General features: G+C 34.6%; 2 protein-coding genes across 2 annotated transcripts in view; one reads left to right on the plus strand and one right to left on the minus strand.

Moving 5' to 3' along the window:
• The window catches only part of LOC148948597 (uncharacterized), a 196,676-nt gene extending 191,377 nt beyond the window's left edge, over nucleotides 1–5,299 (plus strand). The window contains exon 12 of the mRNA XM_089094492.1: nucleotides 642–5,299. Coding sequence (XP_088950618.1) covers nucleotides 642–779 — 138 coding nt within the window. The 3' untranslated portion in view covers nucleotides 780–5,299. The remainder of the gene's footprint in view (nucleotides 1–641) is intronic.
• Nucleotides 5,300–8,918: 3,619 nt separating this feature from the next.
• Nucleotides 8,919–15,867, minus strand: part of Csk (C-terminal Src kinase) — a 54,440-nt gene continuing 47,491 nt past the window's right edge. The window contains exon 7 of the mRNA XM_089094493.1: nucleotides 8,919–12,877. Coding sequence (XP_088950619.1) covers nucleotides 12,794–12,877 — 84 coding nt within the window. The 3' untranslated portion in view covers nucleotides 8,919–12,793. The remainder of the gene's footprint in view (nucleotides 12,878–15,867) is intronic.

The following is a 15,867-nucleotide window of genomic DNA, read 5'->3' on the forward strand; positions in this document are numbered from 1 at the left end:
GATCGGATGACTTTGGGAAAAAAATGAGCGTGGGAGGGGGCCTAGGTGCCCTCCATTTTTTGGTCACTTAAAAAGGGCACGAAATTAAAATATTAGAATATTCCACGATATTCTAGGCCAACTGGGTCGATACGATCACCCCTGGAAAAAAAAAAAAACCAAATAAACACGCATCAGTGATCTTTATTCTGGCAAAAAAAAAAAAAAAAAAAAAAAAAAAAATTCCACATTATTACAGATAGGAGCTTGAAACCTCTACAGTAGGGTTCTCTGATACGCTGAATCTGATGATGTGATTTTCATTAAGATTCTATAACTTTTAGGGGGTCTTTCCCCCTTTTAACGGAAATCAGCCACATTTTCTCAGGCGCTTAACTTTTGATGGGTAGGATTCAACTTGATGAAACTTATATATTTGAAATCAGCATTAAAATCTAATTCTTTTGATGTATCTATTGGTATCAAAATCCCGTTTTTTTAAGTTTCGGTTACTATTGAGCTGGGTCGCTCCTTACTTACAGTTCGTTACCACGAACTGTTTATCACTTATCTTGCTACATGGGTGCCTTCCAAAGAAGACAGAAAAAAAATTTACTTCTTGTATTTTAAATGTAAATTAGCAATGTTTTTCTCTTTTTCAGGTTCGAACCAAAGACCGTGTCTTCGACAGTGTTAGTCACCTAATCAATTATCATTGCAACAATGCTTTACCCATAGTTTCAGCCGAGAGTGCACTTGTATTGCAAATACCCGTCCGTCGCTTAACCCCATTGCATTGAATGTTAATATCATAACCCGAAGTTTTCTATTTAGCTTTATTACTTTTTAACCGCCAAAAAGAGGACAAAATATATTAAGAAAAAAATTACTGCACGCAATTGTGGTTATATCCCTTTTTAGTTTGGAGGTTGACAATCAAATATTTTATAAGGTCTGTAAGTTGTCAATGATGATTAGTTTTGGCTGTGAGATAAAAGATGGCCATTCATTGTTAATGTTGTTGTTGTTTTCCGTTGTTTTATGTTCAAGGAGTATCTTTTCATGCAACTATGACTCTACATTTTGTATTCTGTCGTTTTTGTTTCTATATTTAATAGTCAAAGGCTGCCGACACATAGAATAGTCATATAATCTTCAACTTAAATACGAGCCTTTTGGTCCACATAATACATCTACATAGGTCTATAGTTAATATTAATTTGACGGACGCAATATCGTTTATAACAGTGGTTCCCAACCAGTATTGGACCATTCTCCCCCTAGGTGTTTCTAAAATCCTGATGCTCCCCTCGTGTTATTTAAATTTTCTGATTTAAAATTTTACGTGTATTCAACTGAAGGAAGTTTAAAAGATCACTAACTTGCTATCTTTTTGTGGGTTATCCTCTACGCAAATCTAATACTAATGAAAATTATTGAAACTGACGAAATTAAATAATACTAATGAAAATTGTTGAAAATTATCTGTATGAAATACAATGGATGACATCATTGAAATGCTATTATGTATCTTTTTTGTTCTTTAAATGCATATGAAAGTTGTGTCATTGGCAAGGAAAATGCTGTTTGTTTTGTTTTTTTTTCAAAATTAAGCCTAAAGTATACTCAAAGGGTGCATATCCTGCCCATGACTCACCAAAATATTGCAATGTCTAAGCTGTGGGACCTGCGCCCCACGTTGGGAATCACAGGTTTATAATAAAGAAAAACTAAATTTCTTTGACGCATCTTGATGCTTCTTGCACTTGCTGTATTCTTGTTTAGCTCTTGAAACGCAAGAAGAACAAGATTATGTGCACAATGTTTCTAATACTTGTATTAAAGGTTGAAATACTATGCATTTTGAATTTGAAAGCATCGTGCTTTGATCGGATTTTCATTTGGTATAAAATTACCGTTTTCAATGAATTTTTAGTTTCTTTTGTGCAGATTCAGGCATCTTGCATCTGTTTTTTTTTTTTACTCAAAAGGTTTCTTAAAACTTAACCGCATAGCGAACTCTTTTATTGCAAAGTTAGCATAAAATTAGCATAGACTATTCCTGCGCACGAATATAGAACCCATAACACTCATTCTTAGCAAAATTCTCTATCCCCCCCCCCCTTTTTTTTTTGACTGAAACTGTGTTCACTACGAACAGTCATTATCGTCTGAAACGGCTACCTGATTAAGATATGATACTATATCGAAAGAACTGCTAGAGCAGAGAAACAATTGAGAAGGAACGAGGTACCGAGTCAAGGCTTGTTGACGGATTATTTCTGGTTATTGGTGCGTCAAAAGCTAAAAACCGTTTATCCTACTAAACAGGAAAGCCCTTCGAACATACTTTGGTAATTCATTTAATTTCAGGGTTTTACGCTTTTCTTTGATTCTTTTTCTTTAGTCAAATGAAGGTAATTTATTTTGCTGTTTTAATTGTCCTTATGTACTCCATATTATTTTTTCGAAGAACTTGACTGAGACGGTTTTAGTATGTATGAATAACGTATACATTGGATAGTTCAATGAGCGATTTCAAGCGTGTGATTTGTTATTTTAGCAATTTAATAATTATTAAATCCCATTTTGAAGTCGAAACAAGCTGCAATGAAATCAAACAGTTTCAGATACGTGACTTTATTTATTTTATGCAGCTTATTCAAGTTTAAAAAAAAAAATGAATAGAAATTAATAAAAAAATCTTTTCGAAAAAGATGATTTTCAAAGAAAAGTAAAGAGCCATATTAAAACCAAAGACGAGCAGAAATGAAATCCTATGACACTTGAAACAAACAGAAATGACTATTAAAGAATAAATGAAACCCATAACGAACAGAAATTAGAATCAATAATCAGATCAAACGTTAATATAACAGATGCTGATATAAATGAAAAAATCAATCCTGAAACGGGTAGAGATTAAAATATATGCTTAAGTCACACTTTAAACGACACCTCTACATGTTCTAATGTTTTTCTATTTCTTTTTTCTACTATGACAATGAAGGACATTTGCAGTAGCCGCGAATCATTTTTGGGCTTTGATATCGGTTCTCCTTCAAATACTAAAAAGCTTTTTTTTCTGCTACAATGGACCTTGATTCAGTCTTTACTAGGTTTCGGATACTGCTGTAACCCTGATAAAAACCCATGCAAAATTCAAGTGACGTCGATATACCCTAGCGAACCATCCTCATTGCCTATTCTGAAAAACTGACTTGAAAAAAAATCTTTTGTTAATCACCGGGCTTCCCCGTCATTACAAGATATCAATTACATTCTTGTGACATTGGGTTCCCCAAACCTGGCAAACGCCATTCAAAAGTATTTGGAAAGCTTTGGTTGTGAGCAAAAGTGGACTAAGCCATGAGGATTGTACCAATATCCTTTTGGGAAATAGCTATTTAAACATTCCTACATCCTAAATGATTTACAAACTTTCTTCCTGTTTTTACCCTTTTTGCAGCTTCTTCTCTTGGATTTTTCAATGTTTAGCCAGATCCCCGGTGTAAAATGTCTAACCATGCTTCACCTCTAATTCTTTAAGTTTTTAGCTACAGGATGCAGACTTCTCTATGTCAAAATGTTAAAAAAATGGGAACCTATGTTCCCGTATAAACACTAGACCAATAGAAAAATTTAGTTGCATAAAACTACGAGGCCCAAACTGCCTTTCGTTTCCATTAGGGCTAAAACGAGAGAAAACTTAAGATGACTAGGACACGAATCAAGGATGACAGATTGGCAAAGATCGTCCTTGTCGGCCAACCATCTAGGTTAACGAAAAGCGAGTCGTCCCTGAATGGGTGGGAGGATGTCGCAAAGAAATATTTAATGAAAATGGGAGCCCCTTCGGAGGGTGTAAAGAGGGATACATAGTATATACTAGTACTTCAGATCAGTAACCAACATCCGTTATCAACGACGAAAAGCTAAATAAAAACCAAAAAAAAAAAAAAAGTTGCAATAAACTATTACGAGATCAGGACCTCTGAACATCGTTTGTTTTTATCTTGTACTTTATTTTTTTTTTGTGGTATTTATTTACTTTATTCTTTTTGCTGAGGAGTTTATTCTTATAGCTATTTGCTATACAGACGAAACATTTTCATATAAATAACTGATTGTCCTGTCCTTGTCAAAGGCTGATTGAAATGTCAATAGACACAAATTCTCGTTTCTTGATATAACTGTGATATTCTACAAAATCTTATATCTATGATTCATTGTAAAATGGACAATAACAACTAACTGTAAAAAGGGTATGTTCCAGAACTCTCAGAAGTGGTAACGAATTAATTATTGTTATTTTCGCTCCAAGACAATGGCTTAAAATAACGATCCATGAATATCGAAATAATTAAATAATTAATAAATAATATCAAATAATTAATGAAAATTAGTCGTAATCGACTTTTAAAACTCTCAGAATTGGAACTGGAAAAAACCACAAACTACGTTGATAATAAATCTTTTATGCGCTTGAAGTTCATGAAGATAGATTTTTTATACCGATTTCTGAATTTATTATCCTCCAAGCGAGCGTAAATTCCCCCCAAGGGCTATTTAGACGCTTCAGGAGGCAATAATGGTTTTTAAGACGCGAAGGATTAGAAGTTAAAAGTAACACTAACAAGTTACTTTATTCATTATTTTTTGGGGTTTTAGGAAATTTGAGTGTGGCATAAGGTTATAGGGAAATTCTCTCCTCTCCCCCCACCCCCCCCCCAAAAAAAAAAAACGACGAGTGAAAAAGTTGTAAACTTATAATATATAGGTTATGGTGTCGTTTTCTTTTTTTATTTAATGCAGTAAAATCGTTTTGTAAACCCAATTTTTAAACTTTATATAAATATTTAACATATACATCTTTACATTTTAGTTCCTTTTGGCTTTTTCTCCTTGAATATTTTTTGAAGTAATCAAATTATTTAGAAAAATATGACTTGATATTATTGTGTATAACTTTACCTTCTTTTTTTAGTGTTGATGTGTTGTTTTTGTTACATTTACAAAGGTTTTGTTTGTTGTATCACCATTAGAAAAACATATTCATCCTTGAATGTTTATTTGTTTTGTCTCTGTAGTTTCAGGGCTTCCATTCGATGATTTATATTTAGCTAATTTTAGTCGGTCTGCTGGAAGACATCGTTAAGTCTTGTCCCACATATTTATAAATTTCAAACATATTTCACTGGAACTTTCCGTGGAAGATACATAAAAAAAGAGCATTTTCAAGTTTCTCTCCAAAAACTTTTCCTGAAAGGATACCAACGGTGAATCTTCCAAAGGATAGTCCCCCCCCCCCCTGTCTCAGCAGGCATCTTTTAAAAACATATAAATCAGACGATTTTTATTTTCGGGTCCTTCAACTGACTGGACGCTATAGTAAAAATACTTTGAAGGGTGCCTTGGGTAGCGATGACAACGTAGTTCGTTCTTACTAGTTCTGCTATGAAAAAGCTGAAGGCTTTTTATTGCGTGTAGTATACGTTACATTGTTCTGGATACAGTCACATGACATTAAAAATTGTGTATCGTAATTAGAAGCCGGAAAACTGGGAGAATGATTCTGGTTCTGAAGATGATGTGTTGTCTAGTATTTATCAACATTCTCGGAGATGAGGGTGACACAGTTGCAACGAAATCTTTATGAAGGCTTTTTACGGTGACAAAAACAAACACCCTACCATTATGGAGAAACCAAAGCTTTTCATAATTGATGCCTGTACAGGCGGCGAAACACCTAAACGCCAACTTGTAAATTTGTATCCTGTTCCCTATTCCTTTCCCTGTCCTTGTAAAAAAGTCAATAATACGGGAACTGGACTAAATGTACACCGTTCCCTTGAAACCTCCCTAAATGCCGAATTTCTTCTTCTTCGGTCTTCCTGGTTATAAAGCAAGAGAGGTTAGGCTAATCCCACCACTTTCTGCTGCACTGAATAAGACTAGTAGGGACTTATTAAACATAGTAACTGATGTGAGCAGGGAAATATTTGAAGCAAGGAAAGTAAAAAAACGAGCCAAATGCTTGAGGTAAAATCAGCTTTGAGTAGGAAAATTTATTTCACGTCCCAAAAAACACCCCCCCCCCCAAAAAAAAAAAAAGAAGAAAAGAAGCGTCAGTTGAAACGAAAACTATTTTTATGTATCAAACTGTACAAATCTACAGAGCGATGTGAACTTCATTCCTCCTTCTCCTAAGGAGTCCCATAGCCGTTGTACTCTAGTAACTGATGATACAGCAAGCTTTGTCATGTTTAACGTTATAATGTGTCTGGATATGTCCCACGCGGTCCTAAGGGCAAGCGTAATAAATTATGGATCTTAGTCATTGTTGCAGACAGGTTTTATTGTGGATTTTATTATACTGAGACAGGTTTTATTGTAGATTTTATTATATACAGGCAGGTTTTTATTAATAAAGATGGTGGATGCAATGAAGATGTTAAAGGCAGAATAGCCAAGGCCCGCAGTTTTTTTTCACAGTTGAAAAAAGTCGGGAAGAATAGGAACAGGGGCGTCGTTTGAGGGGGCAGTTGCCCCCATAATTTGGAGACAAAATTATAATATAGCCCGTGCCCCTTGACTCTCCGGATGGAGACCCTTCTTGCCCCCTCCCCCCAATAAAATGCTAGAGCTACGCCCCTGAATAGGAAGAAGTATGCGAACCAAGATTCAAATATTGGAAGCTACTATGATGACAGTGGTCAAGTATCGTTCTGAAACCTGGGCCCTTAGGAAGACTGAGGAAGATTTTCTGGATGTTTTCTAGAGGAATTGTCTATGGATCGTTTCGGGCCCCATTTTTTTCTTTTTCAATTTTCTTTAATGAACATACCAATGAAAATACCTCATTTTTTTTCAAATCTAGTGGGGGCAAATAAAAGAAAATGCAAAACAGACAAATTGTATGAAAATGTATGGCAAATTCAGGAATATATATTATGGAAAATGATAAAAATCCTATCATATCGAGTTAGATGGCCCTTCATTGAGTACGTGGATTCTGAGTATATTCAAGAAACATCATGGTTGCAATAGTAGCTGCGAAGAGCAAACCTTAACCCATACTAAGCGAAATCATATTAGCGCATCAACAGGAAACTGTCAAGTGAGAAATACTTTCCAACTGACTGAATTTTTTTTTAAGAATCTTAGAGCCTAAATCCCAAAAACATGGCGTCAAATATCAATTAAAAGTACACCATTGAAATTGTCATTGTTGGAAACCCAAAACTGAAGACATACAGTCCCCATATTGAAGAATAAGGAAAATCGCATATTTATATGGGTAGTTCTAATATGTCTCCTCCGTGACTAAAATCCTGAGCTTGAGGTTTAAGTTCGCCATCTTGAAAATCGTATTTTAGTACGTGTAGTATAACTTAACTATTTTGTCTCCTCTCTTCTTTTTTTGCCAAGAGGTGACCATACTGAATTAAAGGTCCTAGATAATCATGAGGGGCCCCATTTGAATGAAAACAATTCTTTAATTCAGTACCTTTTTAATTCACGAAACAGATCGCGTCACAGCTAAGTGTCATCTTCTGCCACAGAACAACAATTTTGATCAAATAGGCAGGCAATTTCCTCAATGCTCGCTTCATTTTTTTCTTATGTTTCTACTACCACCCCTTCCCCATCCAAAGGTCACTGAACTTCGATGGATTCGGACAAGCTTCGTTTTTTCCCTAGATTTTCGAGTTTCAATTTATTTAGGTATAAGATGGTAAATGTCTACGAAGAGATAACCAAAAAATAAACAGTCCATTTGGTTCACCGTTCTACCTAAATATAATTATCATTTTCATTGCAAATATTGACGGATACGGTAGCTCGAAAAAAAAGTTCCCTGATAAAAAAAAAATACAAATGTTATTTATTCAAAATGAATAGCTTTTGTAGGTGTTTGCGGTAAGCAAATTGTTTCCAGGCACACTTTTTTTTAATATTTAAAAAAAGCAGTTGAGCTAGGTCGCTGAAACTTTTAGTTTTAGGAATTAATATTTGAGCTAATTCCATAAAGTATCGTTCACCTGCCTACACTAAATTCTGTTCCAGTAATTTTTTGGTAGACCGTCAAAACTATGACGGAATTAACCATTAATTCATTTTTAGCGCAAACTTTTTTTTTTACAAAAAAGACGGCTTTTCAGTAAGCGAAAAAATACCAATGTTTGTCAGAATTTAGCTTACGCTTGGAGCCAGAGGCATCATCAGCCAATATAATTGTGGAGAGGGGGCAACTCATTCTACTCTTTGGCTAATCATTTTTACCGACCAAGATCGAGCAGTAAAAGCTTAGGAAAAATCCAAATTCTAGGGAACCAATTTTTTCCAATTAGCTAAAGCATTGGGGAGAGAGGCCTCTTACCCCCCTGCTTGAAGCTTAACACATATGGAATGGCTAACCCTGTCTTGACTTAATGTTGTTTTTTACGCTGACAGAAAAAACCGTTAAGACCGCCAGATTTAAAAAATTCGATCGGTAACTCTTGGAAATTTTCTGATTGAACGAAATGCGTTTATTGAATAGTTTTTATTAATTCAGTTTACTTAGTGAGAAACTCCTTAAAATTTGAAAAAAAAACGGCGAAAATTTAAGATGTCATGCTAAAATTAACAAAACCTGTACTCCGTTAAGTTTTCGAGCACAAAACCAAAGATGTACATCTCAAATCTTTCAAATATATTATTGATCTTTTAAATTCCCGATGAGTTTATCCATTGGTCAAATTTGGAGGAGGAGGGGGGGGGGGTGAAGCCCCATATTCATTTAAGGTATACACGACAGTTTTTAAAGATTTGTGTTTCTATTCTAAACACTCGACAGAAAAAGTCACTGATCCTGGAAAAAAACTATGTTTTCCTTCCGGTAAGTGTGAATATGTAGCACATGTCCTTTGGTTTTGGTCAAGAAGATACGTAGCTGGAAACAATCAAGGGCGAAAAAATAAATGTAATATCTGCATATATTTTCCCTCAAACGTGTCACAAAATTGTAAAAAAGAAAGAAAGAAAATAGAAATGAAACAAACAATTACACAGCAAGCTTTGAAAAAAAAGAAGAAACAAATAGAACTCTCGCTCTTTTATACCCGAGATCTAGCTGCATGGCTATCAATGGGTGCATTTTTAAAACGACAAAAGAAAAAAAAAGAACACTATTAATGCTAGACGACTCAATCTGTTACAATAACTGTATGTGGGGATCCCATTTTCAGTAATACCATTTCCAAGGGGGGAGAGAATTGTCATTTCTAGTCGAGCAAATTTAACTATCTATATATCAGTTATAAATTCCAGTGCTCCTAAAGAAAAAGGTTTTGACCCCCCCCTCCAAAATCAATCTTGGCATTGCGGAGTTAACCAAATAACCAGAATTGGATACAGTGGAAGGTAGTCCAAATCCAATTATTAACAGGACTAGTGTTTCTTTCGATAAACCTCTTGTGACATTCCACTGGTAAAAACGCATACAAATGTCTGAAGATTCTCATATCAAAGAAAATGAGAAATTTAATATCAACGACGTAAGTGTCAATACAAAAGCATAATGTCAAAAGGATGACAATGTTAGAGCATATTTGTGTCAACCTATTGCTAAAATCGTGTAATATTTTAGGTTGAACTGTTTCACCATTCAGAAATTATAATAAATTGAAAGTTTCTGCATTTCCTGAAAACCTGACTCGGACTAACTGATAGATAAGAAGTGAAACGAAATAAGCAAAGACAGAACAAAGAAACAAATGAAACAGACAAACTAACCCAAGTAAATATCGATGCTGACACTGTGTAAATTCTTAAAATAACATTTAAAATGTTCATTTCTAATAAAATCTTTTGGACTGCAGACGAAAATGTGTATTTTACAGTATTAATTCTGAAATTATGGGTTTGGTGACAAAAATGCACTTCTCAATTTATATCGACTTTCCGAAAAAAAAGTCCTTATACCTACTGATTGTAAAAAAAAAAAAGTTTTATAAGTTTGTAGCATATACAAGTTTAAACCAGCTTATTTGTACAAACAAATTTGTTGCATCTAGGCATTCAGCGAGTATACGCATCTACCACAAAACTTTTGTTCTCAGAAGGGGCACGTTGTTGGCGAACACAGATAATTATGAAGGAGTTATCATTATGAGCCACCCAAGAATCTCCCAGCAAGTTTCTATAGAGATAATCATTCAAAATTATGGATATTCGTTCTTGAAGACAAACTTTCTCAATTACCTTCTAAAAAAATTTGTGGAATTTTCTGATATATAGGTAATTTTTAGCCACTTACTATATGAATTCCAAGGCACCCCCCCCCTTCCTAAGGCTTTGAACATGTTCATGTGCTTACGCCGAAAAACAAGGCCTTTAAACATATTCATGTACTTACACCAAAAAACAGCGAATGTTTTCAACATTGAAAGGGACTATAATAAGTATGCAAAACAACTTTCAGGAGGAGAATATTTGTCAAAACAGGAAAAGCAATGTTGCACGATAATTACGGAAAAATCGAAAGATTTATGAGGTGACCAGGTGCATATCCTTTCAGCCCAATTTTATTTTTTGCCACGGGAAAGTCCAAAAGCAGAACTCTTGCAAATACAGCGTCACGCCATTACAGATAAAAATATCATGTTTTCTCACCTACCTCTAAACCCTCTAAATTATGAATATGGAAAATTTAGCAAGGAAGTTTAGCCCTGTAATATTTACTTTAGTCATCTTTTCTATGTAACTAAAAGATTTCATCTTGCAGGCATTTATTGCGAAGAGGGAGTCATTACAAGGGCCATGGACATGAATCTTCCCCCCTCCCTCTGAATTTATGCCTTTCATCTAGTATTTTTAAAGTCGAGAGATGAATTTAAATGAATGTGAATGGAGGTTCAACCTCCCAATGTGATAGGAGGTTCAACCTCATTGTAGTTTTCTTTATTTGCACATGTAGGTTGACAGAGGTTCGTGATCTTTAACCAGAATGACAAGTCTAGTTTCATGTCCTGGCCTCCAAGATACCCGGACTTGTCAAAACGAATTCTGGTTGTGATGACACGTCCAAAATGAGACTAATAATAGAAGAATTGAAGAAAAGAGCCTATTAGCTGCAAAGAAACATTGAAGTATCAATTGTGCAAAGGTTTACTCTTTATTTTAGAATGAATTTCAAGTTGCGCATTTAACAGAATGTACGCCAACTCACCAGTAATGTTTCAATTCGCTTTAAATCCTTAGAGAAATTATTAAGAAGAAGGAAATTTAGTTATTTGGTAAAATATGTTATATATAACATGTTAGAAACTAAGTTTAAGACAGTGGTATGATACAGCTTCTAAGATTACATCTGCAATCTTGAACGGAAACAAAGACAAATTAAACGATTGGTTCTTGTTGTTACAAGGTACAGAGTATATCCTTTTTCTACAAACGATATTCAGCGGCCACTCGAATTACAAGTCATTGCGTTAATATTAGATCGTTTATGCTTAAGACTTCATGACATTTGACAAATAATGCTTTATCTATGATTTTATTTTACAATTTTGAGGTGGAAAATATAGTTTGTAAATATAATCTATATCCACGGTAAGATTAACCTGAATTTACTTCATAAAGCATAAAAGAAAGAAGAAAAATGGCACTACTTGACTATAATCATTACATTAACGAAAAGCATAATGTCAAAAAAGAAAAAAAGGAAATATACTAACAAAGTAAAATCGGAAGTCGGAGAGGAAAATAAAATTAATTTAGAATACATACATTTATGCAAACAAAAGAAATATCGACAAAATAAAATCAAATAAAACTACGGCTAAAATCAGAGGGTAACAATAAACTAAAAAATGCTCCCCAATAACAACCGTTTAAACCAGAAGAAATTGTTAAAAAGCGCAAGTATAAAAGAAGAGTTTTCTAATGCCCCTTCCCCCACCAGGAAATTCCTGGTTACACTTATAACTTCATTGGATGCCTAAGATAAAGAACTATTTTCACCTGGAAAGAAAGGGGCATACGGAATCTTGCAAGAAAATAAGTGGAATAGTAGCCAGAAACATTTGACAATCGAGTCAAATCAAAACTAAGGCGATGTGGATAATTGAGATACCCACCTAACCTAACCACGCTACGACATATTTCTTTTAATGTCATTTGACATTTTCAAAGCTTGAAAAATTAAAGGGTTTATTAGGTTTGTCAAGTTCCCAAAATCAAATAAAAAAACATTAATAAATATGCTATAAGGTACTTTTTTTGCCTTATTCTTTACTCAAATTAAATAAAACCATGTAAAAATATTCGGCCTGTATTCGTATATCGCCCAGGGGCAAAATATTGCCAATGTTAACTCGAGATGCGGTTTCAATGCTTACATTTCTAAGTCTTTCATCCAGAATACGGCTGAGACAATGGATGCAATTCATAAACCCTTCTTGATGACATGGTCAATAAATAAAGAAAAAGGTCTACTGAAACAACGAATGGGGCAGTATAAGCATTGGAATAACACAGCTCTAGATGGATAGAAATGAATGACCATTATAAAGGACAAATCACATTCAAAATAAATAGCAGCTCTAAGGCAGATACTCTAGAGAATCAATAGCATTTATCTAAGATAATAATTATCCTACTTTTCATAAGATATTATAAATCCAAGTCATACAAAAATCACTATTGTTCACAACAAATAAATTGATGAAATATCAATAAAGAATAAATCAATAACCAACAATACAATGATTGACTTAAGGCAAAACAAAGAGGCTTTCTAGAGAGAAACGTGTTGAGCAATTAGCCCTCAAATGACAATAGATTTTAGTTGGTAGAGCCTTTGCGTGACTTCGTGAAAGGTAGGACGTCTTTCTGGCAATGCCTCCCATGCCTATAAATATAGAACTCAGCTTTATTTGATTCGTAATTAAAGCCAGGCTTTTTAGAACTCAACAACAACACCAACACACACACATCTAAAATATCGTCTGTTTAAACGCTGTATACAAAGAAAAGCAAATGTTAAGGACATTTCCCAACAAAATCTGCACTAATATCTTAGACTCATTTATGAATTCTGTCAAAAGTTCTGCAAGAAAAAAAAGTTTCTATTGTTTTATTTAGCTTAATATAATTTACATAAAGTACTTAGTCCTCCACAAATTGGAAAAAGTAAAGCACTTGACGCTATCGTTTGCGAAAAGGTTGAATAAAAAGAGAAAATTAACATTTGTTAGAGATTTGACAAAATCAGGCATTAGTCATAGAATGATGAATCTGTTTTGGCGAAAAATAAATATTCAAGTTAAATATGGTTATCAAACAGCTCGAAAGTTCGTTAAGGTTGTAAGACCCCATGTGCAAACCCTAAATTTTAAAAGGACACAGTCAAATCAGGTTCTAGAAAAAAAACGGTTTTCTGAAGTTTTTTTTTCTGACAAGTAAAAATTGACATTCTTCTGCCAATATACTTTTTAGTTCTTAGCCCCCCCCCCCTGGAATAACTGTGCAGACTTGCTCCCTACCCCCATTGTATAAGCTTCTGCAGGCCCCCTTGAACACAACTGACCATTCTGAAAAATACACAAAAAAAGATTAAGTCTAAGATAAGACCAACAACCAGCAATATCAGGATTTATAAAATTCCTTATATAATTTTCTCTATATACACTAAGATGCGACAAAAAATGTGATTTTACGTCAGAAACACCTTTTTGAAAAGGCAATCTAACCAAGTCCATTCTAAAACGCACACAACATTGCGCATACTTGACTGTATAAGTGAATGGCAATCAATTCTGGACATTTTTTCTACTAAATATTTAATACATTAAACCAAGACCATGAATTGGTCTCTTTTTAACTTTCTCTGTGGTTTCTTTTGTGAACAGTCAATTGTGCTTCTCGATGGTTTACATATACATATATATATATAGGCCCAATGGGCGAAAGCCTATCAGTATAGAAGGAAGTCCAGCAAACCCTAATTAACCAAGAAATTCAAGAGTGGCAAGCTTATAAGGATCAATCTATTTCTTTGAGGTTTTACTTCCAACCTAAAGAGTGTTGGGGGGAGGTGGTTTATTTTAAATTTGGGTTGAATAAAGAGGACTTTAAGAATTTGTTGTGGATAATAGGGGATAGTTTGGATTTAAGTGGGACAAGAAAATTTGTGGGAAAGTTTAGGCTGGTGGCTGGCCTTTATTTTTGCCCTATGTGTGGATGTGTGAATGAAAATTTATTTCATATTGCATCCGAATGTGAAGAGCTGTCTGAGTTATGGAATGAATGCTTTGGACGGGTGTTTGGGAGTGAATGCTGGTTAATTGAGCGGATGGCTGAGAGGAACGCATGTGCTACTGAACAGTTGTGTAAGTTTCTTCGTTAAGGAATTAAACACAGGGAAGCATGTTTGAGGGAATAGCTTGTTACGATTTTTAGGATTGGAATTTCATTATGACTGGTGGTTGTTTGTTAGTTAAATGTTGAACCTTGGCGTGTTTCTTTTCTTGTCTTTTTGTTGTTCTTTTTTCTTTTTCTTTTTTGGATTTATATTATCTAAAGTTGAATTTTGATCCTGAGCTTTGTTTGTAGACTGTATCCTGTGTTGCTATGGCCTGCAGGCTTTTCGCAATAAATCTTATCTTATAGTATCATGTCATAGATATTGTTATTTTCTATTTAAAACTTTTCCATAACTCAATTTGAAGATTATAACTATTTAAACTGACAATTACCAGTAATCCATTAGACTAAAGAAGGAAAAAAGGAAGACGACATTCTCTAGACTCTGACATTCAAATATACTATTAAAGGAAAAATAAATACTAGAGGTGTAAACATTTCTACAGGTAAAGCTAGATTGTCAGTCATTCTATTTGGTTTAAAAATCATTGAAAATAAAAAAAATCAATGGAGTGACATAAACCTTCCCCAATACTTTCCTCTATCCCCATTTTCTATTGGATTAATCTGTTATCAGATTATGTGTACGATTATTTTTTGCTTTCGAATTTTAATAAAGAAACTATTAAAAAACAAAAAATAACGAATTCTTCTTCCCTTATTGTATAGTAAAAGCAAAGCACGACGGACGAATAGCATAAAAAGGGGGTACCAATGCAACAGCCTATAAACCTATCAACAGCCCTTTCAAGCTACATTTGGTAATTGGGGCCTCCTACCTTTGCAGATGTAACTCTGATTTACGACGTTATATATAATAACTGTTGCGACCCTGATAACTGTTGCGCCGGTATTCTGCAAACTCATGGAAATGCTTGTTTTTGGTGACCTAAGTGAAGCTTGTTATACTCCCGATTCGCAATTCGGGTTTAAGAGTGGTACTAGTCGCGATCATGTTCATTCGTTGATAGCCAATCTTTTGCTCAGTGCTCACGATAATAATGATACACTTGTTCTAGCAAGCCACGATGTGCGTAGAGCATTCGACTCCGGTATCCACGCACATATACTTAGCACATATTCTGCTTGTAAACGCGGAGTTGACCGTTCGGTTGTCGTTGTATGGAGGAGCATGTATAGGAGGCTGAGAGTGAAGATTAAAGTCCCCACTCAACGCGGTATGGTGGTATCCACCGTAGTTATACCTGTCCGTAAAGGTATCCGGCAAGGCTCCATTACTTCCCCTCCTCTATGCGACAACAGTATTATCGTCCCTCAAGAATCTGCCAAAACGTGCTGCATGTATGTAGGCATAGACGTATCGCTCATCAATTACGCCGGTGATATACTTAACGTAAGTAGGTCTGTTTCAAGGGTTGAGGATAACTACAATATATTGAGTGATGAATATACTAAGATGGGGCTAGCTTTTAACGCTGCCAAAAGTGAAGTAGTTGTTTTTTGTCGAAACGCGAA

This window comes from Artemia sp. Qi Xiang Cuo, chromosome 9 (assembly GCF_049724085.1).
Source record: "Artemia sp. Qi Xiang Cuo chromosome 9, ASM4972408v1, whole genome shotgun sequence".
Lineage (NCBI taxonomy): Eukaryota > Metazoa > Arthropoda > Branchiopoda > Anostraca > Artemiidae > Artemia > Artemia sp. Qi Xiang Cuo.